Source organism: Phyllostomus hastatus, unplaced genomic scaffold (assembly GCF_019186645.2).
Source record: "Phyllostomus hastatus isolate PE091 unplaced genomic scaffold, TTU_PhHast_1.1 phas_contig_283, whole genome shotgun sequence".
NCBI classification, from domain to species: domain Eukaryota; kingdom Metazoa; phylum Chordata; class Mammalia; order Chiroptera; family Phyllostomidae; genus Phyllostomus; species Phyllostomus hastatus.
Genome location: NW_025333833.1, coordinates 17,131,034 through 17,158,188, shown reverse-complemented (window position 1 = coordinate 17,158,188; position 27,155 = coordinate 17,131,034). Strand labels below are relative to the sequence as shown.

The 27,155-nt window shown below is 43.0% G+C and overlaps 1 protein-coding gene across 2 annotated transcripts in view; it reads right to left on the bottom strand.

Annotated features, from left to right (window-relative positions):
* Positions 1-10,204, bottom strand: part of KCNH1 (potassium voltage-gated channel subfamily H member 1) — a 318,994-nt gene extending 308,790 nt beyond the window's left edge. For both annotated transcript variants that reach the window (XM_045838602.1, XM_045838604.1), the window contains exon 1: positions 9,992-10,204. In XM_045838602.1, coding sequence (XP_045694558.1) covers positions 9,992-10,070 — 79 coding nt within the window. In that variant the 5' untranslated portion in view covers positions 10,071-10,204. The remainder of the gene's footprint in view (positions 1-9,991) is intronic.
* Positions 10,205-27,155: the final 16,951 nt, after the last annotated feature.

Below are 27,155 nucleotides of genomic sequence, written 5' to 3'. Positions count from 1 at the left end.
TTCAGGTTCATTAGGTATGAGGTAGGGCCCTGAGAATGTGCATTCCTAACAAGTTCCTAGAGATTTTTATTACTAGAAATCAACCAAAGCAATTTACCTAATCTCTTTAAACTTCAGTTTCTACACTTGTAAAATGGGAGTAATAAAAGCACCCTCAGAATAGAGTCATAGTGAAGATTAAAGGAGATGATGCACAGAAAACCTTTGGCTTGCTGCCAGGCATGCAGGTAAGAAAGCCTATATAATTTGTCCAAGGTCATGATTATAACCAATAACTATAATTGGTGCTTAGAACTAGTATTAGCTGGCTTCTACAGTCTCTGATAAACTCCCAGTTCACTTATGAGCTGACCTGACTTCTGAGGTCACGAAGTACCTGAGTGCACACCCCCTCACCAAGTTCACCCTCGTGACTGAAACTGATCTGGACAAAAAGTTGAGAAAGTACTTCATCCAGAGAACAAGTAACTGGTTCTACCGACAGAGGCCTGGTGAGAAGGTAACGGCACACTCAGATGGGTAATTAGTGGAGTGTTATTGACAATGGCATGGGTGAGGAATTGGCCGTAGTGTGCTGGTAAACTAACAGGGGCGGTGGGAGCTCTGACTTAGAGCATTGGCCAATTTCTGAGGTGTAAATATTCCCATCGTGGCAGATTTCAAGTTACCAAGGTGAGGTCTACAGACCAGGACTCTGGAAGGGATGTGCATGATCGGATCTTGAGAGGTGGTACCAGCCAGCTCACTGGCCCCAGCACAAACCTCAGGGACAGTGCAGTAACCCAGGAATAGTAAGAGTTGGAAACTTTAAGCCAGCTAACCCTAACCCAAACGCAAACCCAAAGAGAGGGGGCTGGAAATGTGAATTGTATTCAAGAGAAAACGGCTAGGCCACAATGGCATTGCAGGGAAGAAACTAGGAGAATAAACACCACAACCTGCACCTCCTCCCTCCCAACTCACAGTAGTATGCCACACAAGCTGAAGCCAGCCAGGAGCCAGAAATCATGGGAGCCTATTGACATAATCTGTTAATACATAGGTCAGCCTCCCAGGATGCAGAGCAGGTTGGAAAACCAAAGGGATGCTCAACTTCACTAGCTATAGTGGAAATGCATATCAAAACCACAATGCAGTACCACCTTACACCTGTTAGAATGACTATCACCAATGAGACAAAAACGACAAGTGTTGGAGAGGATGTGGAAAAATGGGAATCCTTATACACTGCTGCTGGGAATGCAAACTGGCACAGCCTCTATGGAAAATAATACTGAAGTTCCTCAAAGAATTAAGAATAGAATTACAACCCTGGCTGAGTGGCTCAGTTAATTAGAGTGTCATCCTTTACATCAAAAGGTTGCAGGTTTGATCCCCAGTCGGGGCATGTGTGAGAAGCAACCAATCAATGTTTCCCTCTCACATTGATGTTTCTCTCTCTTTCTCTCTCTCTCTCTCTCTCCTCTTCATCTCCCCACCCCTTTCCCTTCTTATTTCTGTAAAGTCAATAGATAGATCCTCAAATGAAGATTAAAAAAAGTAAGCATAGAGCTACCATATGACCTAGCAATCCTTCTTCTGGGTATTTACCTGATTTGAAAACACTTACTCATAAAGATATATTGACTCCTATGTTCATTGCAGCACTATTCACAATAGCCAAGACATGGAAATAACCTAAGTGTCCTTGGAAGGATGACTGGATAAATAAGATGTGGTACCTATATGCAACGGGATAGCACTCAGCCATAAAAAAAGATGAATCTTGAGAATATCATACTCAGTGAAATAAGTCAGACAGAAGAGAACCATATGATTTTATTCATATGTGGGACATAAAACAAAAAACAACAAGTGAGCAAATGAAACAAACAAACTCATAGACACAGATAACAGTATGGTGGCCACCAGAGGAGGATGGGAGGGGGGCGAGGACGAAGAGCACAGAGGGGTCAAATATATGGCGCCAGAAGACTAGACTTTGGGTGGAGAGCACACAATGCAATATACATGTGATGTATTATAATGCTATTCACTAACGTTACCCCAATGCATTTAGTAAACTTTAAAAAGAAGAAAATGGCTCTAAGGAGGCAAACAAATGATATGTGTTGTACATCGGGCCATGTAGAAGCTCAAAACACAACCTTAATAATAGCAGCATAGAACTCTAATCCACTCAGTCCCTGTAATGCTGAGAGAAAACAAAAAGAAAACAAAAACTTAAAAATCCATTTAGATGAAATAAAGATAGTCTTATCATTCAAATTAACTCCATTTCCTTCCAAGGTTGTGAAGTTCTAGTCTAAATTGCTTTCCAGATTCACTTTTCATAGAAATGAAAGTTAAGCAGGAAATAAATACTGGTCAAACTTGCCAATATAGAATCATCTTGTGAATGCCGGTTCCAGCATACTCAGAATGCTCGTGGAGGATGCTTTCGCTGTTGCTTTAAGAGAAAAAGGAGGTAATGAGAGGTCATTCCTCCTCTTTACAGAAGCATCTATGTCACTGCAGAACCTTTCACAAACTATGAGAAACAATGGTTTTGAGGTACTCCCAATTAATAATTCCATTAATAATAATATGATTGACTCCGTTTATTTCAAAACATCAGTTTTATACAATATAGGAGTAATTGAAAAGTTGTCATTTTAATTTACATAATGAACAATCTCAGGATGACTAAGCAAATTGATTCTGATTATTGGCATAACTCAATAATACCCAATCAAAAGAATTTTAAGCAGTTTAGTCACTACCAGGAGAGCACGGCTGTTAGGGCAGACGATGAACCTGAGGGAGGTACTGAAGCTGGCCAGAGTACACACTGTTCAGCGAGAATGCGCTTACAGAGCAGGCAACCAGAGCATCAAACAAATTCCAGCGTCTGTGCTGAACCCTCACCACGGCTCAGCAACCCAAAACAGCACGTCGAAGAAGACAGAGCGACGAGATATCCCAGAGGAGGGAGACTTGTTTAAAACCTCAGAACAAAGCTTCACACATTCTGTAACCATCTTCTATAAATTAACTGAAGGGATCTGGTCATCCCACATCCAACCTCACAAAAAAGCAAATAGCTATAAAAAAATCTATGAATAATTTTGAGTAAGGACTTTATAAAGGGAAAATGAGTAGCACATGCCGAGTCGCCATAACATCTCTTAAATCTTTGGGGAAGTTTACAATGCATGTTCATCCTCAGCATGGCTTCCTCCATGAGGGATCGCAAAGGTCTCACTTGCTTAGGAATCCCCTCCCCTAGCAAGGTATCAGGCACATAAAAGGTCCACCACGCTTATGAAACTGAACCAGAACTAGCCTTTGCTTGGTGTTTTAATTTGCCCTTGACTTTTTTTATTCTTCCATGAAATCTGTGCCTTTCCTTCAGTCATTGTGTTTTATTTCTTTCACTAAAATAAACATAAATCATTGACTTCCTAGTTCCTTCCCACTTCCAGCTCTAATTCTTACATAATTTCTGTCCTCTGGGTTTACTGCTTCTCAATTTAAGAGAATGAGTCTCTTACACACACACACACACACACACACACACACTATTTGCATATGCCCTTTGTACACAATTCTAACTGTGCAAGTCTTTCATGTCATTTGTCATCATGTGTGAGTGAGTTCACACTGTGAGAACATTCCAACACACAGTGGATACTAATGCCTCCCAAGGGATGAGAGCAAGTTTTATTTTCATTTCATTTTGATCATGTGCTCACAATTCACTTAACCCCAAATGACCGTGTTTTATTACTAGATTGTTTGGGCTATGTCATTATTCAAAAAAAAAAGAGAGGAGAAAATACCAAGTGTTGGCAAGAATGTGGAGTGATAAGAACTCTCATAGACTGCTGGAAAATTGGAAAATTGTTTGGCAGCCTCTACTGCAGTTAAATATACGCAGTTAGGTGCACGTGATATATGCCCACGTCCCAAAAGACAAGTGCAAGAATGTTTGTAGCAGCATCAACAGCAAAACAAAAAACGAAAACCTGAAACAACCCACACGTTGTTGGAGGAGGTTGTTGAGAGGATGTCATCTTTCAGTTGATCCTGGAGCTGGACCCAGCTGGTCAGAGGCTCCTCGGCCCCTGCCCTGTCCTTGGAATGCATGCCCTGCCCACCATTCCCACAGTGAGAGCAATTTCAAGGACAGCCTTGAGAAAGAAAGGTGTTCTTGAGGCCATCTTGACTGATACATGAGTGAACCAAGTTAAGGCCTCTATACAAACTTTTAAAATTCTGGTCGGCAGCATGGAGATCTACTGATTTTTAAGCCACCCAAGGCAAACCTCATATGTAAGCTCCTTTGTATATTAAACCTGCCACCTATCATTCTGGAGTGGTCTGCCTCTTTCTTCAGTCTCTCCTTGCATTCTCTGTCCAGGGGCCAGTTTGCACACAAACACGTGTCCATCAACAGCATTCAGAATGGATAAACGAAATCTGTCTTATGATCATACCATAAAGCCTTACACAGCAGTGGCAATGAAACAACAGTATATGCAACAACATGGATGAATCTCCAACTAATAAGGAATATACGCTGCAGGGTCCCATGTATATGAGGCTCAAAAACAAACAAAAATGTTTATTTTTGTACAAGGTTCAGGAACACAAAACAAAGTGGTAAAATCATGACGAAATGCAAGACATGATCACCATAAAATCAGGACATGGTTCCCTTTGGAGAGCAAGGGACTGGAATCAGGAAGAGTCCCAGGGAATTTCTGGAGAGCTGGTGAGATTCGATTTCTTGGCATAGGTGGTAACAGAACATAACAGAACAGTATTTACTTCATATAACAAAGTGTAAGCTGTATTAACTTATTTTATGTGCTTTTCTATTGTGAGTATTATACAATTTTTAAAAGGTTACAAAGGGGGAGAGGAATCAAGACAAGATAACTTATCAGATTACAAAAAGAAAAAAGAAAAAAAAGATTTCCTGGTGGAAAAGGAAGTAGGTTAGACTGGTTTCATTCCACAGGGCAGACCTGAAAATCTGTAAGAGGGCAGATTTTGGTAAGACCAAACCATAACAACAACAGTAAGAAAAGGATGGGGAAGAGGAAAGAGAAGAGAAGAGAAGAGAAAAAAGAAAAAAGAAGAAAAGAAAAAAGAATAACTTTCACAACTGTGACTTCTTGAAAACAGAACATCCCTTGTAAGAGAATGAGTGTCCCATCATGGAAGGTATTCAGGCATCACGGCCAGGAGGAATGCTCTGGAGAAGATTCAAACACTGGGAAAGGAATCATAAAAAAATGTCCCTTCAGACCTAAGGTTCTGTGACTCCCTTTCTCACCAGTTACAGGTGTGGCCACTTTAAGAGAGAAAAAACACAATAGGAAACCGTGGTCCAAATATCCTAACTGTATAAAGCAGATACTCACTTTTCAAAAAGGGTTCATTTCAATAAAGAAACTAAAGTACATTTTAAATATTTCTTTCCAAGCCATGAGCTATCTAACCAAAAATAAAAGGGAGGGAAGAATGAGGGACGTCAAAGAAATGCTAACTGAAGCCCCGTCATAAATGACGAGCTCGTGCTGAGGAAAAAAAGTGAAGCTAGAAATTCAGTTTACCCACACTTTCCCCAGATGCATCTATTTTTAATGATATATTAATAAAATGGATGGATTTCATAAAGATTATGGAGTTTGGCATTTATCACCTTATGCTAAGTCACAAGGCTTCGTCCTCTCTATCCCCGACTAATATTAGCCAATACATTAAACATTTTGACACTTTCGGAGAAAGACAGCTAAGCCTGGGCTGAAAGTTATCTTAGAACATATTCCAAGGAAAAACAAGCTTCGCTGAGGGGGTCACAATCCAGGTTATCATCTATTCCTCTTTCCGAGCGAGAAACGCATTGTAACCACGTTTCTGGTTCATAAACATTCTGTGAGGAGACGCAGCACTACCAGGGGCTCTCATCCTGTTTGCTAACTAATTACATCAACAACCTGAGCCGTCCTAACACGATGCAAAACACAGCTGATTTAGCAATCTGGAAATTATGCATGTACATAAATCCGGACCCAAATGTGCTGCGTTTCACTCCCACTAATGTGCATGGGATTCTTACTGGCACCTACGATTGTTGGATATAGATTTCTGAACACTGAAACATATGTTCTGCTTGAATGGGACCTTTTAGGGTCATATCTTTGTGGTTTCCTGGCACGAAGGTCTGTGATCCTTCCTAAGGCAGACAGGCATTCTGGAAGTGCCTGCAGATTTAAGCAACCACCAAAAAATATTTGGGAGCAAGCAACACTTTCCAGCAACACTTTCCATGAAGAGAAGCAGGCTGACTTTGCCTATGTGGCGACAAAGTCAACAGAAGGATGTGACACAATGGCCGATATGACCAGAAGCAAAATCAAATAAAATCTGGCCCATTAATGATTCCTGCAGACTACTTACACCTATGCAAATAAGAGATAATGATCCAATACTTCCTTCAAATAGCATTCAGAATGTATCGAAGAAAGTTAAACTAGGTTTTAGTTCCATCAAGACCAGTAAACACTTTAAAAGTGTTTTTCTCAAATCCAGTGAGAGGCCTCAGTAAGAACTGCAGCCAGGAAACATTGTGGAATAGGAGCAAGATCCTTGGACTGAGATTCGCTAGAATGTAACTTACTCGGGGTAAAGAGGTTCCTTTTTTCTCACCCTATCCCCAGCGATCAATAAGTCTGCTCAACAAATCTTTGTGAAATGAATGAACCAGTCACAACTGCTGACTAGTCCCCGGGCTGCCTTTACCTGCTATTTCTAACTCTCCCTAACAGTAGGTAAATTATTTAACCGGAGGGTTCTTAATTCTCGAAACACTGAATTGGAAAAACTGCACCTCCTTGGCTGGCATATGAGGATCAAAGGGGATATTTTATGAAAAGGTGACTTAATATTTTATAACGGGCATGCAGCTGTTCTCCTGCCTGTGCCTTGAACCAAACCACCGGCAAACGTAAAACTGCTGCCTTCCCTTGAAACAGAATTCGCTTCTCCTTTGCCCTCGTATTCTGTTTGGATGTGGTAGCATGGCTGATGGCCAAAATGGATGTTGTTCTTGTTATAACGTTTTATTTCATCTCCACTGGGAAATTATGCTTCTCTGGAGGAAGTAATAGTGATCCAAGGAAGGTCGTTTCATGGTGCACCGTAAGGAGCAGGACACTGGGGCCGAAAGGCTTAGGGACGCATCAGCTCTGCCCTCAAATATTTGAGGAGAACCAGGGCTTCGGTTTTGTCATCTACACAATGACGGGGAAGGGGGACAGACTCGACCTGAGGTCTGTTTTTTGCTACAGTTCTACAGTATTCCAGACACCAGATATTCAAATGCCCCAAAACAAAATCAGTTCTCTTATCCATTAGATTATAATGAGAATAGTTTTGGGTGGTGTTGTTTCTAAGAATGATGAAAACAGTTCCACAGGCTAAGTCACAATGCCTGAGAGACAATGATGCTACAAGAACGATGAATGTTACCCTCTCAAGAATATCTGCTTCAGGCACGCATGCCTGCCACTCTGAATGTGACTTAATATACTTAGGGCTCAATTTTCTGATCTTTAAAAGATAAACAAAAGTGCTGCATAAAACCACTGGGAGAAAATACCTAATAAAGTGATCAAAATGTAATGCTATTTAAAGGTGCAATGCTATTTAAAATACTGTATTGTCCAAAAAAAAAAAAGGTTGGTGGATTTTAGGAGGAGACAATCAATATTTTTAAATAGACTTTTTCCATCACAGTAAAATAATACAATGCATGTAGATACTGTGATGTTTCTAAGAGTCCACATTTTTTTCTATTTGTTTTCAAGAAATATCATGAAACAGATAACTAAACCCTGACATCTACATTTCAAGATCAGAATCTTCTGAAATAATACATAATTTTAAAAGTGTATCCACTTCTCCCAACATGTTCTGTTTGTGTTGTTGGTGCTGTCTGGTTGGTTGGTTGATTGAAGCTAAGCTGTTGGAAGTGGTGCTGAAATTAAAGTGCCAGGACTAAAAATATCCCCAGCTAGTTCTTCTACTGACGTTCTACATACGCCTGCTGAGGGCAAGTGGCTCTGAGCTCAACTCAACTAGAAGGTATTCTGCCTTCTAAGTTCCAGAATTTCTTTTAATTATGGTGTCAGCTTCGGGATTTTTTTTACCTTTATTTTACTGTGGTATTCGCTCCTACGAAGCCCAAGGAATGTTGTGACTGTTACCTGTAAGATTCTCTTACTGCTTGCTCCATTCAAACACACAACGTGGTATACATTAGATACAGGTTCCCCCTGTCACTTAAGGACTCTGCCTGTTCACCAAGAAATGAAACTGCCATTGATTGTTATGAGAAAGTTGGTGTCACTGGCAAGGGTTCCCCAAATCTTCAACACTGCCTCTGTATCACCCAAAAGGCCAGTGACAATAGCAGTCACAGCACATTAACTCTTAAATGGTGATCTTATTAAAAAATCTATACACACCTCCGGCTTTTTTATGGCAGAAGAGTTCGCTGTGGCTGTTCATGTAGTAATTATCATCCCCTTGCAACCTCGGGTAATGGCTATGACCTTGCTCCAAAAGCCACCTGAGTTTGAGTGAGGTAGACTTGAAAGGAAAGGTGACTGACAAGAAACTCTTCATTAGTCTTACGTGCCGTAAGAGGCACATGATAAATGATCATTTCTAAGGAGCATTTAATGCATGATGATTTGCTATCCCAGTTAAGTTCTTTATTACAAGATAAAGTTAGATCACTTTTTAATTAAAGTAGCATAAGTCACTTTTCATGCCCTTCCCCTAACTCCCTAACTAAATCCAAACAGAAGCCGGTAGTTTTAACACAACAAGCTCCTAAGGCAGTGAAGCCAAGATATTTACACATTTTTAAAAACCCATTTCCCAAGTTAGCGCTTCACGTCTTCCTAACGAACGTCATCTGTCTCTGGAAGGAGAGGGGTCCAGGAGACCGCTTCTCTGGAGCTGGCCGCCTTTCCTGTTAGTCGTCTGGTGAGCGGGTGTGCACTGCGCCTCCCCAGTGCCCTGCTCCTATTCGCTCTGCAAGCGTTCTGCCAGGGTGCTCCGCTGAGAGTCCTGAAGGCACGAAACGTGTCCCGTTCCAGCCCTGCTCCTAGGACTCTCGCCCCACCCCCACCCTTCGCACTACTGTCCATCTTAATGCCACGGGGAAAGAGAAGGGCGGGGAGCATTGGTTTATTGGATAATGGAGATTTTCAGGCTTGGCGAGTTTGGGAATTTGTAGGCGAGCGAGATTCATGGGCATAAAACACAGTTGTGTTTGGAAGAGAGGAGCTATGACGAGAAATTCGTACCTGTGACCGCTTAGCCAGATCTGCACCTGTGCCCTCCACTTCCCACCTGAGCCTAGGAAATTCTGCACCTCATGGCCTTAACTTAACCTCGAAAGGTGAAGAGGTGGAATAGGGCAGCCTGCAGCCTGCCCCTCGGTCCCCGCGTTCCTACACCTCGGACTTTTCGGCTGCAGTGATGGAAGGTGGAGGCGGGCGGCCGGAGCTGCAGGTCTCCACAGCTGGCTCCCCGTGGGGAGGCGACGCCGCAATCGGCAGCAGTCCGAGCGCCCTGAGAGCCTTCGCGGAGGGGTGGGCTGTAGTGATGGGGAACACGCGGCGTCCAGCTTCCCATCACTTTCCCAGTACTTTGCTCACCCCCTGTCACGCTCTCTGGAGAGGTGACCAAGCAGGTGGGAGAAGGGCCCACCAGGCGTCCCCAGGAGACCTCTCTTGTTAGGTTGGGGGCCCATCAGACTGCGCTCCGCCCTGCCCACCTTTCCCAGCCTCCGGGAGGCAGCCCGGGCGCCCGCGCCGCGGCTCCCGGCACTGCTCCGTGTTCTGCTGCATCTGCTGGCGCGGGAGGCGTCTGCACTAAAGACACGGATGAAAAGCCTGGGTAACTGAAACCCGATTGCACCTCTTACCATTGGACCGCCGGACAATATTCTCCAGAAACGTGTTCTGCGGGGCCACCAGTCCTCTCCTGCCCCCGGCCATGGTCATCCTCCCGGCAGCTAAGGGTCTGGTGGTGTCCCGGCGCGGCTTCTCAAGGCAACAGAAAGCCGGGCACGGGGCCCGCGCGCGATCGCGGCTTGAGGAGCCTCATGCGCCCCACGGGATCCGGGCGGGCAGGAGCGGCGGATCCCTCCCGCGGCCACCCTCGAGCCCTCTTCGCGCCTCCCTCCTTGCGGCCGGCCTCGCAGCGCACTCGCGCGGGGCTCGCCTCGCCGCAGCCGACTCGGGGTGGGCGGAGGGAGCCGCAGAGCCTGGGTCCGCGGCGCCCCCTATCGGGCGCGTCTTACCCCCCCCCACCCCACCCCCCGCGGGCCTGCTGGAGACCAAGCCGGGGTCCCGCGGTGGCCGGGAGGCGGCGACCTGCGGTGGGCTAAGGCTGGATTGGCAACGCCACCCTCTGGGCACATCCGGTACTTGCGTTCAGTGTGCCTTGGGCTGGGTGGAGAGCGGGGTCAGCGTGAGCAGCTTTGGTGGTGGATTCACTCCCAACAAAGTCACCGCGAATCTTGGGGTAGCGTGATAATGCAACTCTCTTCCTTTGCTCTGTTTCAGGCCGGAGCCCCTGGGACTTCTGACGCTCTTGGAACACCCTCCTTCTCCCTCCCCCGAGGGGTTCTTAGCCTCATTTGTGAAGGTGCCTCACCTTGATTGTGAAGCCACTGCTGTACCAGTAATTAATGAGGTTGTGCTATAGGAGGTCAGACTTGCAGAGTGACTAACCAGTTGAGCTCCAGAAGAGCTGTCTTGAGTTGTTTTTAAAGATAACCAAAAGCCAAATGCAAGGCTCTGGACGTTTGATAAATTTTGCTGGCTGGCTGACCTGATTTCCACTCTTACCCTATGGGTAAATTCCAAAAAGCCAAGAAACTATATGAATATATACACATAACTTTTTTAGCTGGAGCACACGCTGTTATGATCAGTAAGGTTAGGAAACAGGAACAAACTGTGCGACAAACATCAGAACCATGGGCTTGTTCTCTGAGGGCAAATGCCTGGGGTAGAGGGTAGGGTGGGGTGGGCAGCTTCCCAAGCATTTAACAATGAATAACCTCGATGTTGACTTGAAGGGCAGTCCACACTGCAAGGATGAGGTGTGGTCCTCACACCTGCCCCTGGGATAACAAAGACTTCCATACTCTGAAGGTTTTTGGGTAGGAGCTCAGATGACCCTGCTCTGTTCACTGATTTGGGGACATTTCCACCTGTACATATTCTTTACCTCTCCCTTTACTACATGCCCCTCTTGGGTATGGCCAGAGACTAAGTCTATTCCCACAAAAGGAGTGAGTTGATAGTTTTCTAGTTGGCTCCAGGCTAGGTCAACAGCCAACATTAAAATGAAGAGAAAAAAACTGAGCCTGCAACCTCAGTTGTATGGTCCTGACACATCCTGTTATTGTATTGCAGAGGCCCTAAGTTTATTAGTATCCAAGATAGAACTAATTCTTGTCCTCCAATCTCTGAGTCTCTGTGAAGAGCAAATGTAGTTATGTATCCTAAAATGCAAAATGTACTCTAAATTGTAAAGTGCTTGTACCAGGGTCAAACATCATTACAGTGGCTAAATAATTGGTCCATTACAAATATCACCCTTTGTCTCCTCTTGTGTAGACACAAAGTAAACTGACTGCTTTGGCAGAGTTAAGTAAGACTTGCATAGGCATTGAAAGTAATGATACACTTCTTGCCTGTGATAACATTCTACCCAGCACGGCAGTCACCCGACTTAGAGCTGTGATTTCTTAATCCCTAGCTCCGTCTAGTGGTTCTTTGTTCTATTACAAATGAGGTAACAAACAGTGGTTGAAGAGAATTGACTCTAAAATGTATTTGGTGCCAAGCTGATTCTATGGTGTCTGCCCACTTCATTTGAATAAGCTCATTTAAATAAATCTTTTATGTTATCTACCGCACAAACATGCCCAAGGGGAGATTTTTCAAGACAATATTAAAAACCCATCAAGCAACCTCACAATCCTGCTTGAGAAAGGCAGATAAAATAATGGGGAGAAAGCTGTCATTGAAAGTTAATAAAATTTCTCAGATTTTAATGCGCTCTCATGTTCTGTGGCTCAAACAAAAAGGAAACAGTTGCTATTCATTTGAGGCTGTTAAAGCCTTGGTGGGCTACCTGATAAGAAAAAGGAACAAGGAGATATCTTCTGTTTTAATCTTAAATGTACCACCACAGTGGTTCTCGCACACACCGTGTGTGTGAGTGTGTGTTAGCATTTAGAATACTATAGTTTTAGTGGGACAGTTGAAGAGATTAAAAAAACCTCGAACAACACTGAAAAGTCAATAATCTTTAACCGCCATCACTACTCAGTGTGACAGCATCTCACACAGCCTAGGCAAGCCCGTCCAGCCATTCCCGTTCCCTTGGCCGACCCTCAGCCTTACATGGTTGTGGGAATAGAATTGCGTTCTGCCCTGTCCACCTCCTCTTTGACATTCCCAGGCCAGGGAGGCGTGTGTTCAGGAGACACGCCGCCTTTCGTGGGGTGGTTTGACAATGCACTACACTACCTGTCGCCTTCTGTTCCCTACCCCACCTTCAGTTCCGGGACCTGCTCCATTCAAAGTTCTGCCTGAGATCCAGGGCTGTGATGTAGGAATCTCAGGTCGACATTTAATCTTACAAATTTGTAAAACTTTCGTAACGCATTTGTGAAGGGTTTACAATACACCAATGTGCTTTGGCCGACCAGTTGAGAGCCCTCGTGTTTTCTACATACCAGACAAAGCCACTTTTCGTTTCAAGGGGTAACTTTAAATAACTACGACCAGAGTTTCCAATTAAACTGCCTCTGTGTCCCTCTCTGCAGAAAGTCCCTAAAACTGCCTTGAACTTCTACCGAGAAAGATACAATATCTCGAATAAAATCTTGTGCAATTTTATTCTGAGGTTTCTTGCTTCCCTTCCTTCTCAGGGGCTGTCTGGCTTTCCCTGGGTATCGTGTCTACCCCTCGATCATCACACATGCTTACGTGGCCATCACACAACAGGTAGCAAGCTCCTTGAAACAAAGGCAAACTTTACTAGTCCCTGTTCTCATATATGTAATTATACCATGCTGCAATTAGCGGGTTCACAAATGGAGTCAATAGTGATGGAGGCACAATGCTACAGAGAGAGTTTGGAGACAGAAGTCTGCAGAGTGGCTGCAAAAAATAATTCCAGAAGATGATCACATACGCTGCTCAATGGCACCACCAACAAAACTATCAAATAAAGAAGGCAATGCCACATGCCAGGAGGAGTGAATGGCATCGTGCAAAGACAAGAATTACATTTTTCCTTTCATTCCTTTTTACCTTGTATTAGGTAGAGATGACAAATTGCAGCACAGACCAGAGTTGCCTGTGAGATCTGGGTGGAAGCAGAAACGGACAAGCAAGGAGGCTTCATCATTAGCAAACCATTAGCATCATTAGGAGAAACTGAACCGAGAGGTGACTTCACCTACTCAGCCAATATACGTGAAATACCAAAAAGAGGGGGGACCTGTGGCATGGAAAATTTTGGCTTTTATAACCCAATGACTGACTTATTTATTATATGTAATTTCTTTTAAAAAAATCTTTCTTTTTTTAATCTTCACCTGAGGACATGTTTTTTAAATTGATTTTAGAGAGAGGAAGGAAGAGAGAGAAAAAGAGGCAGTGGGGAGAGAGAGATAGAGAGAGATAGAGAAACATCGATCAGTTGCCTCCCATACACGTCCCAACCGGGGATCGAACATACAACCTAGGCATGTGCCCTTGCCGGGAATCAAACCAGAAACCTTTCAGTGCACAGAACAATGTTCTAATCAACTCAACCATGCAGCCAGGGCAACTAAATTTTTCTAACAGATTTATAGGAAGAGAGTTGGGCAGGCCATATCCATTGGAAAATCTGTTCCACATGATAGCTATCTCCACAAGTGCTGGGGGAAGGAAGAGATCCTCCTCAACAAGAAACAGAATCCTTGGATGTAACTGACGGGGGAAATGACGCCTGATATAGGACGATTCGCAACTGTCACTAACCAATAGGGATTTTTAAATGTTTGTAAAATTGGGTTATAGCCTTCTATATGCCCAAATCTATTATCCTTCTTTCTCATTTTCTCTTATCAAAGGGAACAGGATCTTTTACCACATCCCCACTCATGGAAAACAGTTGAATGCCATTTATAACAGTTTAATTTTATTGTAACAAACATTTGCTCGGAGTCAAGCATGTGCCAGACACTGGAGTAGATAGATTCTAATGGTGGAAAGATGGTTATGGTTGGCACCTGCCCCCCTCAGGAAGCTCCATAAACACTCAGTGAGTGCTTAGTGTCTTTATGACTTCTCTCCTTTCGGCCACTTTCCTCTCCCAGTTGTGCCCTGTAAATCTTCCTTTCTTTGTCAGTGAACTACAGTTCAGCTTGATCTCTTCAATGAGGACTCTCTCGCCTCTTCTCAACTGAGACTTGGGTCTCCCCTAAGGTCTAAGAGTGCTATGGCACTCCTGCTCCTAGAAGTCAGAAATTGAAGTGAGAATCCATCCAGTTCCTCGCTGCCGTATCCAAACCACCACTCTTCTACATCTATGTGAAATATTCCCTTTGAAGTTCATGATCAGTAAAAATAATACTTTACTCCTCTTTACTTTTTTAAAAATAGATTTAGGGGAAATGGAATTCAGTTTTTCAAAAATCGAGATGCCTGAGGGACAGCGTAAAGAAATATCAAGTGGGAAGTTGAATACACAGGTGTGGGGCCCAAAAGAAACATCTGGGTGGAGTCAGAGGTTGGAAATCGCCTGTCTGCAGCCTCCGCGCAGACTGGGAAGGAGCAGTTTGGCAGCAGGGACAACCTGGAGAAGCAGTGAAGTGGGTGCCCAGAAGGGGAGAATCTTTAAAGGGGAAGAGTGAAGAACAGCATCACACACCGCACGCTATTAACACTGGGAAATGTCCACTGGAGCTAATAGATAGAAATGTTTTCAGTGGAACACTGGTGAATAAGCCAACCTACAATGGTTTCAAGAGTAAGTAGAAACTTAAAATCAAGAGGCAGACTGAGTTAAAAAGCAGTCCAAATGAAAGCAAATGCCAGATAAATTGTTTTTAAACATATCTTTAATGTATTCCAAGCTCAAAAGCAAAAAGAAGGAAATTTCACATGTCAAGAATAGGAAGGAATCCACAGCAGTTAATGGGAGTGTGGTAGGAGGTGTAACCCCCAAAGAAATGCAAGTTAGGGGTTGCAGTCTCAGTATTTGCACAATGCTATGACATGAGCTGGGGACAGGGCCCACTCGTGGTCGGGAAGCTGGAACTGGGCCCCTGAAAGAGCTGGGAACCTGAAAAAATAGGACCTACCAGCCCCAGCCTTCAGCTTGTCCAGAACACGGGTGGAAACAGTTAGCCTTCAGAGATCAGAACTCCTAGACCAAACGTTCTACATACAAGAGAAGTCCCAACTACCCTCTGAGTGTGGGCTCCCTGTGCCAAGAAATGTAATAGAAATCTCATACAGTCCTTTCACAAACCAAAGAGAAACTGTCCCCATAGGAAATACCTCCACCAACCAGGACACATTAAGTTCTGACTGATAACAATTGCCCCCAATATTGAGCATAAAAACCTGATTACAGGTTATACCAAAAATAGCTTAACACCATAAACGAAGCTAAATAACAAATTGGAAAAATGACAACTGGCAAGTAATTCACAATGGAGCAATTTAAACAAGATTTTAAGGCAGATTTTTAAATATTCAGAGAATAAGAAGGAAATTTAATCCTCAAGATGAAAATAGGACATTATGACCAAAAAAAAAAAAAACAAAAACCAGGCAACTATTGAAAAACTAATTAAGAATTTTTAAAATATTCATGGAAATAAAAATTCCCCAGGTATTCTAATAGAATACCTACTATTCTAGTAGTCTAGACCCAATTAACAGTGAAGGGAATTACACAGAACGTAGCCTAGAAAAATAAATAGATGGGAAATGCAAATAATAAGCTGATAAAGTAAGAGGCTCCACCATATGTCTAAAAGGAGTCCCCTAAGGAATAAAAAAATGTGATGGGAAGAGGCAATCATTCAAAGAGATGATAAGAAAGAATTTCCTAAAATTAAAGAACTGAATTTCCCAGAATTAAAGAAATTCTCAGATTGAAAAGGCAGGATACATGAAAACAAACAAATCCAGTCCTAGATAGATTGCAGTCAGTGAAACTCCAGAGCATGAAAGGAAAAGAGAACATCTTAAAAGAAAAGCTACCATAGGAAAAAATACACTAGCTACAAAGAATTAAAAATGATATATTAGTGATCTGAACATGAAAAGAATTTAAAATGATACATTAGTAGCCCTGGCTGGTGTGGCTCAGTGAATTGAGGACAGGCTGCTAACTGAAGGGTTACTGGTTCCATTCCCAGCCAGGGCACATGCCTGGGTTGCAGGCCAGGTCCCCAGTGGGGAGCTCATGAGAGGCAACCACACATTGATGTTTTTCTCCCTCTCTTTCTCCTTCCCTTCCCCTCTCTCTAAAAATAAATAAATAAAAATTTAAAAAATAAAAATGATACATTAGCGATCTCAACATGAATAAGGGAAACAATGGAATGCACGATGAGTCCCCAGTAGTCAGAATGGCTAATACCCAACAGAATGGCTAAAATTAAGAAGACTGACAACACAAAATGTTGACTAAGACGTGGAACACTCAGAACTTGCTGACTAAGACGTGGAACCCTCAGAACCTGCGTGCATTGTTGTGGGGATGTAAAATGAGAAAAACCCACTTTGGAAAATAGCCTGGAAGTTTCTTGTAAAACAAAACACTTCCCTACCCTACAATACAGAAATTCCACGTATGTCCACAAAAAGACTTGTTTATAGCTGCTTTACTTGTAACAGTCAAACATAGAAGTAGCACACATCCATCACCAGCGGAATACACAGACTGGGACACATTCATGCAACAGAACACAAGTCAGTAACAAAATGAAGCAAACTGCAAACAACACGGGTGAATCTCAAAACATCATGCTGAGCCCGGGACGGAGGACTCAGTTGGTTGGAGCATCACCCTGAACACCAAAAGGTTGTGGGTTCGATTCCCGGTACCAAAAGGCACATACCTAGAATGTGGGTTCCATACAGGTGGAGGTGCGTATGGGAGGCAATTGATCAAGGTTTCTCTCTCACATGGATGTTTACAATGTCTCTGTCTCTCTCTCCCCTGCCTTCCTCTCTCTAAAATCAATAAACATCTCCTTGGGTGAGGATTAAACAAATTATATTGCTTGACAAATTATGTAAATCTTGAAAAAGCTTTAGACAAAAAATGTATGTGGCGTATGATTCCTTTCATACAGAATCCTAGAGCAAGCAGCCCAACTTATGATGAAAAAGCAACCAGGACAATGTTTGTCTTCCAGGGAGGGCGCCGGGGATTGCCTGGGAAAGGGCATGATAGAACTTTCTGGAGTGTTGGCAACATGCAGTATCTTGATGACGGTGTGGGTATGCAAGTATATGTATCTGTCAAATGTGATAAAATGATATATTTGACTTTTATACATAGTCTGTATTTATTTCAAAAAAGGCACTCTAAACACAGTGAACCCTGAGTAATGATATTCATCCAGGCTAAGTGCTCACGGGTGAAGTATATGGATATCTACAACTTGTTTCAAATTGCATCAAAAATGAGATGGAACCCCAACCCGTTCCATCTTATTTGACTGGGCGAGATCTTTATCGAATACAGGACCCGCAGAGCCAGCAGAGGACCTTTACTGTGTGGCTTCATTGCTGGGGAAGATCATGGGTGGATCGACAGTGAAAAACAGATCAAGACATTTAGCACGACCTACAGTAAGCTGGAAGAGTCCATGTGATTTCAATAATGGTATCGATGCTTACTCAGTATTCCTGGGTATGGCCAGCTGAGAGAGGGCATGGCCAACATTCAAAAATGGAATTTATTCCCTCGGGAATTGTAGAGGAGCAGGAATGCTTTGGACTAGAGAGCAGGAGCTAATTCAATTAACCACAAAGACTCTCCTCCCCCTACACCCACCAAGATTTGGATTAGCTGTGACTGGAATTATGTGAAAGCTTTATTTTTAAGAAAAAAAAAGTAGATTACTGTTTTGCAAAGCAAAAGAACTGAATCATATATGTGTAATTTTATACAATTGACACACCTGTAAAATAAGGATAGTATATTACCTGCTTTACCTGGTTGTGATGAGGATTAAATAAGTTAATAAATGTGAAATATGAGAGCACTGTCTGGCATACCCTTGTTTGCTTCCATTCTTTTTAGTCATACTATATGCCCTTTGTTTCCCTTTTACTAATCTGAAAATAGTTTTCGCAACCACTAAACTGCCTGCAATTCAAGGGTCAAGAGGGGAGAGACATTACCTGAGAAGAGAACAAAAAAAAAAGGTCCATAAGTGTTAGGAGTTTACCTTTGGTGCTAACGTCTCCCCTTCCCCACTAATCTTCCTAGGAAGTTGCAGCAGAGGTCTCATTAAAAAAAGCAGTGGGCAGAGGCCCTGAAGGTAACTGTCGCATGACACCATGTATAAGGCTAGACACACACACCCCAGCCTGGTCTCCACCCACTGCAGCGCCTGCCAGAGACAGTGCGTGCCTCCCCCCTCCCAGGCCAGGGATCTTCAGCTCCCCATCCCCTTGGGAGTTAGTTTTCACAGCCTGAACCACACAAGGGATTGTCCAGCTGCACCCAGAGCACCCAGGAGAGCAGCCCCAGATCTCCCTCTCTATGCTCAACATCGAGCAGGACTCAGAATCGAACACCCAACTGCATATAAATCCTGTTTGCGCTTTGAAGTCGCTGTAGAATCATTGTGAGCCTATTTGGATAGCTTTGGTTTGTTAATATTATCAAAGAATTTCCCTCTTCACCAGCATGGAATCTACTTACCTCTACTCTTCAAACGCCACTGTGTTTACTCACTGTGGCCGTCCTTTTCTGAAAATACTGTCTCAGCATTAATATGTACCCTCTGTGGCTGTCCACAAGTCATTTAGTAAATTAACTTTTAGTAAGAACTACATAGAATGAATAATCAGGAATCTTCATTTGATTGACCCCTATAAAGTTAGCTACTAACTATTACAACAGTCCTAAAAGTACTACTATAAATCACCCCAGTAAGAAAGAAAGTGAAGAGGAAAATGAAGCCAGAGTACCTTCAGCTCTCCAAGTAGTTCATGTTTAGGAGGACTTCAATACAGAAACAGCAAGAGATGAATGCCTGGGTTGCGTCAGCCTGTGAACCAAATGCCGGAGACGAACTCCGTATCCCGAGAACTGTGGAAGATGTTGCAACATCTTCCTGAAACCTTATTCTTAGAGCTAATAAATGAATATAAACAGGGGACCATCATTCGGAGGCTAACCACACATATAAATGTAACAAACAACAGAGAATATGGAATTTCTCAAGACCCCACTGGCTCTTACCTTTTTCTTTAAAGAGAAGAATATTTAAACTGTATTCAACTTTCCAACATGATAAAGAAGAAATTGAATTCTAAGATATGGAAAAAATAAATTAAGAAATGTTATAGCTAGTTAAAAGTTAGTTCAAGCCTCCAAGCTCAGCCGCATGAAACACTGCAGGCACCAGAAGCCTCAGCACAAAAACATGTTTTCCTGCTTTTGTTCAAAAGCAGAAAGAAATTAATTATTTTGAAAACCACTGTATAGCTTGAGGGCTATTCTAAACAAATTGCTGACAAGGTATTACACAGACCAGTTGCAAGTATCTGGAAAGGAAAGAGTGAACCACTGACAACCAAGATGGGTAAAGCAAAGGGGAAAGAGAGAGAAAGACAATATACAGGAAAGTGTGAAAGCCTTGGAAGTGGACCAAAAACATTACCAAATATCTGCAACAAACTGGGTGGTGTTTCTGTCACAGTTTTCCAAGATACCTGGTTTGTAGGGCTTTGTGCATTTCATGGTCTTTGAGCGATTTACAACTCGGTGATTTGTAGACAACTTATCGCAATGCAAATTATCCTTGTCCAGAGATGAATTGTTTTCTCTAGAGGATCCATTGATTTTCCTCCCCTCCATGTGGAATAAGCCAGCTTTGCATTTTTGAAGCAAATTTACTGAACTAATCCTGATGGCCTCTATGGCCTATGTATGTTTTTACTCTTTGAATTCTCCTTTGAACCAGTTGTAGCATCTTACTACTTCCCTCATTAATTAATGAGCTAAATAAAATCTTTGATGGGTTTTTATTTTGTATTTGTACAAGAGGCATGATTTTCCCTTTTGAAAATATATATCTTTTTATGGGAGGATGGAAGGAACTTTCAGGCAAAGTGGTGACATGTTTTTAAAATATAGAAATGTGGCCCAGTGGACTGAGTGCTGGCCTGTGAACCAAAGGGTCACCGGTTCGATTCCCAGCCAGAGCACATGCCTGGGTTGTGGGCCAGGTCCCTAGCAGGGGGCGTGCAAGGGACAACCACACATTTATGTTTCCCTCCATCTCTTTCCCCCTCCCCCTCTCTCTCTAAAAATAAATAACTCTTTAAAAAATAAAATACAGGAATGGGGAGGAACATGGCATGTTGATAACAAAAAAGGCACATGGAATAGTGAGGAGATGAGGCGGGACGGGTAAGCAAAGTTAGGACAAAAAGCGCTTGGTGATGTAATGGAATTGAAAAATGTATTATCTAACATTTGGCACCAGAATTCCTATTAGGGAAGTTACTATAATTTTTGAGCCAATATTTGAACTGTTGCTTGGTGATAGACCGCAAGAGCGTGAAAGTCAGCAGGGGTCGAGATAAACATTTTAGGAGGTGGCTAGAGCAAGAAAGAAAGGTGTTTTAGCTCTTGAAAAGAGAGAGTAAGAAGATAATCAGGGATATGATGTTCACTTGGATACCATGTGGTGTGAAGGGCCAGTAAAAATTATTGATGTTGGAGTAACTAAAAGCATTTTGAAAAGGGGATACCTAATGTTCAACTTGAAGTCATTTGCTTTAATATAATGTAAACCTTTCCAAAATTAGCTTTGTGTCAACTAATTTTATAGAGAAGTTCTAGCGGGCTGTTTAAGTGCTTTTTAGAATTTAAACAGAAGTAGAATTACAGCCCTGGCTGGTGTGGCTCAAAGGACTGAGTGCTGGCCTGCGAACCAAAAGGTCACTGGTTCAATTCCCAGTCAGGGCACATGCCTGGGTTATGGACCAGGTCTCCAGTTGGGAGCATGTGAGAGGCAAAAGATCGATGTATCTCTCACACATCAATGTTTCTCTCCCTCTCTTTCTCCTCCTCTCCCTAAAAATTAAAAAAAAAATGTTTAAAAACAGAATTACATATCAGAGGCACTACCCACTGGTAAAACCTGAGCCTGGAAGTTGGAGTGCTCGTGGCAAAGATTCAGAGACACAGAAATCTTGGAAAGGACCTCGGATTGCCTAGGGTTTAAGGTGATGTTATTTAGGCCTTAATTGTTATGTAACCATATGTCCAGCTGACATGTGATTACATGAACCAAAAATAAAGAGTTTCTCCTGGAACCTGAAGATGATAGAGAGCCACTGAGGTGGCTGGCATGTCAAGACAGCTTGCCTAGGAGTTGGGAAATGGCATGAAAAAAGGTGAGCGAGTGCTCAGTCAGGGCTGGGAAGGCACAGGGAGAAGAGCTGCACATTACAGATCACCGTGGATGGCTTGCAAGTGGGGGAAACTCTTCTCCTTGGGACACTAGAAATAAACTCATAAAACTCAAGGCAGAGAGCAATGCTGTGATTGACAATGTAACCGGGACAAGGTCAGACGTCTGCTCGGATCATCAATTAATTGTTCCATGTTTCCAGTTTCTAGCATAGAAGGAACGTCTAAAACTGGCTTCTCACATACTGCCAGCGTTTGAGAAACCACTGGAGCACTAGTGCAGGGGAAATGGGAAGTGATGTGTGAATCGCTTCCTGGGGTGTATCTGCACTTCCCAGAAGCGGTTCACGGAGGGACTGCCTTTCTTAGCAACCACAGACACCTCTTGGGGATCACCGTGCACTGGGCCACTCTGACTGATCCAGTTGATTTAGAGATACCTCAGTGCTGAAGAGAAAAAGAGAAAAAGACATCTCCTTTTGGACAGTCCATCACTAGCAGGGGCGGGAGTAGCGCCTGTTTTTGTAATCCAGACTGGACATGCTCAAAACCCCTGGGGCATCGGGTAGAGAGCTTAGCAAAGTCCTGTCTCAGTAGCGGGGGACAACTAACTCCAGACTAAATGCTGCTCTCATCCTGCACTGAATGCACGACCCAAAACGGTCACTAGTCAGATTAAACCGTTTGCAAGTATCCTAGAACATTAGGCCATTAACCACATGTGGCTATTGATCAGAAAAATGTGGCTTCCTCAGTTTTCAGTGAAGAATTGACAGGCACAGGGGGTGAGGAAATCACCCAGACTGGGGAAAGAACCGTCCAAGATGAGGGTAGGACATGTTTCGGGAGGTTTTGTGGTTTATATCAGACCTTGCTAGCTCTGTTAAAGGTTTGCTCCATCAAAGAGCAACGGAAAGTCACTGAAGGGTTTTAAAGAAAGAAGACATAGGATTAGGTCTGCTTTCCAGAAAGATCTTTTCAGCAGCAACACTGAGAAAATATTGGAATGACCTCAGACCAGTTGGCAGTAACCCGATGACAATGAAAAATTAGGGAAGTTAAGGGATATTTAGACCTTTGCCGGAAGTGGAATGGGAGCAGGTAAACCAGGCAGAAAGACAGGTTTCACCTGGACTATTGAAAAGTCACTTGATTACCTGGGACCTCAATTTCTCATCTTACAGAATGACATCATGCCTGACCCTGCACAGTCCTCCCTCCCTTATCATGGTTCGGAGCACATTATGTACAAGGTACTCAGGACAGAGTAAACTTCCAGTATTTGGGAAAGAACTTAAATTATTAAAGATATCTCCATTTCACTTTTGTGAAGTGCCTCACTTCTAAGTTATTGTTATTAAATATTATTAAAAACCACTTCAGTCACATTTTCATCTAAGCCTGTTGGTTCTCTGTGAAGCTGAAATAATCAGCAAGCATAGTCGGCTGACTCAGTAATGGGGTCGGGCATTCGCTGACATTCTGACAAACTACCCGAAGAGGGGGGGTTCTCTCTGGTAAGGATTCCCCACACTATCGACATTGACAAACCCAATGCGTCCTCCAGGCCACCTCGAAAGATTAATATTCATATGTGAGGACTCCAGGGACTCATAAATCAGGAGGACCAGTGAGCAACTATGGTTTAGAGTTTATTTGTAAAATACTCTTATGTTTTTAGCCTATTATTAGAATAATCGCTAACGGTTTCCTGTCTGGTATATATGTTTTCCCTAGACTTTTTTATTTGGAATAATTCAATCCCAATCTTCCTGCATTAATATTAATCACAACGATCACATCTAAAACTATATAAGGCAATAGATTCCCTCATTGTTAAAAACACCTTAGTTGGTTCTACCTTTCTCTGGAAGAGCTACACCAAAACACCTCAACTTTTTACGCACTCATAAAAAGTGATTCTGTTTGGAGAACAGTATCTTTATACTTTAATTAAATATCTACAGAAGTCATAAGAAAACACAAAACAATACATATCTTTCATACACTCAAACACCATACATGTACACACACACAGGTTTATATACACCCATTCTAGAAAAAGAAATTATCCTTGGTGGAATATTGGTAATTCTGCCTCTAAAAAGATTAAAGGTCATTTGAAATCTAGAATTCATATCAGACTGTGAAGTTAAGCTATAGATAAACTTTTTGATGAAGGGAGAATAATATAGCAGAAAGGACAGGATGCCTTTCAAATTCAAAGTCAACAGCCATAGGGCTACGAACGTGTGATCGCCAGGATGGTCAAGCAGCCGAAATGCCGTGCAGTGGGGTGCGGGTAAACCTGGAGAGCTGGGCGGTAGGTACTATAGGAAAAGTGCCCAAGCGTTAGACGAACCCAAGAGGAGCCCAAACATATGAGACAGTAAAGGAGAGGGCCCCCAGTAAAGCAACTGTGCTACTTTTCACTCATACTGCAGGGAAGGCCTCTACTTAACGCGTTCTCAGAAAATTGAATGCGGAACACCTTCTTGCAGGTGCCCAGGTTTCAGTTCTGTAGCTCTGTCTGTTTGTTTGTTCAGCACGTATCGAGCAGCATAATGTGTCTGTGCCCTGTGCTAAGGCTGGAGATAATGACTTAAAAGACACTCAGGGCCTCTTGGGCTAACATGGGAGAAAGCAAAGAAAAAAATGAGGTAGTGCCTTTGATCAGAGTACCACGGAATAGTAAGGGTTAGGAGATGGTCCAGAAATAGTAGTAGAAGTAGTTATATTTAGTGAGCGCTTACATGCCAGGCATGGCTCTTAACCTTCCATGTGTACCAATTTATTAAATGTTCACAACCGAAGAAGCAGGTACAATTATTTTCCCACTTTATCATGGAGCAAACGAAGGTGCAGGGTATTTGTATTGTTTATCCAGAGTCACACTAAATTTCTCACCAAAAGTTTAGGCAACTCCAGGCTGGATCTGGAATATCTGGATCGCCTCTAAGGAAGCAACAGAGATCATCACCATCATCATCATCATCATCACCATCATTACCAACAACATTTATTCAGTACTTGCTATGTGCCAGGCATTTGTTCTAAGTGTTTTATTTATAGCCTCATTGACTCCTCACAATGCCCCTCTTTTTCTGAGGTAGACTTTCTTTTTTAGTTAATATAATTTATTTTTTAGAGCAGTTTGAGGTCCACAGAAAAATTGTGTGGAAGATACAGAAAGTTCCCATATACCCTCCTTTCTCTCCACCCGCCACGGCTGACCACACACATAGTGTTCCCTGTTATTAGCATCTTGCATTAGCTTAGTACTTGTGTTACGATTGGTGAGGCAATATTGACACATTATAATAATGTATAATAACAGTTTATAATATGTATAAATATTGGTTCATCAATTGTAACAAAAGTTAGGGTTAACTCTTCGTGCTGCCCAGTGCTGTGGGTTTTAACGAATGTGAGTGACATGCATTCACCATTACAGTGCCACACAGAATAGTTTCACTGCCACTAAACTCCCCTGCACTCCACTGTTCTTCATCCCCCCTCCTTACCCCGAAAACTCTGGACAGCACAGATATTTTTGCCTCCTTCAGTTTGTCCTTTCCAGAATGTCTTACAATGTATAGCCTTTTTATTACAGGTTCTTGCGCTCAGAAGATGCATTTAAGGTTCTCGCATGTCTTTTGTGGCTTGAGACATCAATTCTTTTTATTGCTGAATAACATCCCATTGTATGGATGTGCCAATTTGTTTTTCCACTCGCCTATTGAAGGACATCTTGGTTGCTTCCAAGTTTTGGCAATTATACATAACGCTTCTATAATCACCCATATGCAAGATTTTGTGTAAACGTAAGTTTTCAGCTCATTTGCATCACCGTCAAAGAGTACAATTGCTAGACCGTGTAGTAAGAGTATGAGTAGCTCCGTAAGAACTGCCTGTCTCTCAGGGTGGCTGTCCCGTCTAGCATTTCCACCAGCAATGAATGAGAGCTCCTGTCGCTCCGCGTGCACCAGGGTTTGGCGTTTTCGACGTGTTGATTTTTGTGGTTCTAGTAGGTGTATAGAGGTGTGTCACTGTTGTTTTGATTCACATTCCCTAATGACATGTGACATGGGACATCTTTTTGTATCTTTTGCCACCTGTACAGGTCTTCTGCCCATTTATTAACTGAGTACGAGCCCCACTCTCAGACGAGAGAGCTGAGGCACAGAGGGCTTCAACAAATTGCCCGAGTTTGCACAGCTGAGGCCGAGCCCAGGCAGTGGGGCTCAAAGTCCACAGTCCTAACCACTGTTCTGTAATGCCTTCAGGATGCAGGTTTTGGAGCAGAAGAAAACAAACAAGCAAACAAACCAAAAAACCTTGGCCTCGATGCTGGCTGTGCAATATGCACGGTGTCAAACCTAGGGTAGTGATTTAATCTCTCCAAGCCTCAGTTTCTTCCGTAACAAGAGGATAACAGGTCTCAGTGTTGTCTGGGGGATTAAATGAGACAAAGCAGAGAAAGAGCTGAACTTGTTCTCAGAACAGAGCAGCTGCCAATAAATGGTAGCTATTATTAGTCCGGGTCCACATGAAAGAGTGAGAGACGCCTGCAGTAGCCATAAGAATTAGCACCTGCCTTGAAACTGAAATAGATCAGCCTGGGCCTTCAGATTCCACAGAAGTCCAGACATTTCTTGCTGAGGTTTCCAGGGTCACTTGTCAGCAGACATCCCAACCTCTTATACCTAATGCACATGAATGAATAAAGGGATTTCCAGTTCTTAAGGGAACAATAGAATTTTACTGTATTTCTTTTCCTGTTCATCTTCCCCTCCTGCTGTCCTTTTTACAGAGTCACAATTGTACTAACCTCGCAGCCGGCGAGGCAGCCCGTAGCCCGGTGTGCCTGCTTGCCTCCACTGATGCAGGAAAGGTGGCGGGAACAAAAGCATCCCAGCGGTTGCACCTCGTGTGTACGAATGACTCTCAGAGGATGCTGGGCTCCTCCGAAACCGCAGCCCTGGGATGGGAGTGCCTGTAAGACCATATTCTTCAGAAGGTGGTTCTCAAACCTGCTTCATCAGCAGATTCTCTGGAGGAGATTTTGAAAAGAATCTAAGTGCTTAGCTTAGACTTAACTGAATCACAATCTCCCAGGAGTTGGTGAGATAAGAAAGGGATTCTGATATGTTCTTTTAAAGTTCTGAGAGGCTTTAATGATCAGGGAACCGCTGATCTAATGTCATTCTCATCTGGTGTTTCAAATCCTCCGTGTGTGTGTGTGTGTGTGTGTGTGTGTGTGAGTGAGTGAGAGAGAGAGAGAGAGAGAGAGAGAGAGCCCATCTGTGAGCACTGCGAGAAAATACCGCATTATGGGATGCAACAGGCTTTATCAATGAAAGTAGGTGCAAATTGAATGGGCAGTTACTGAA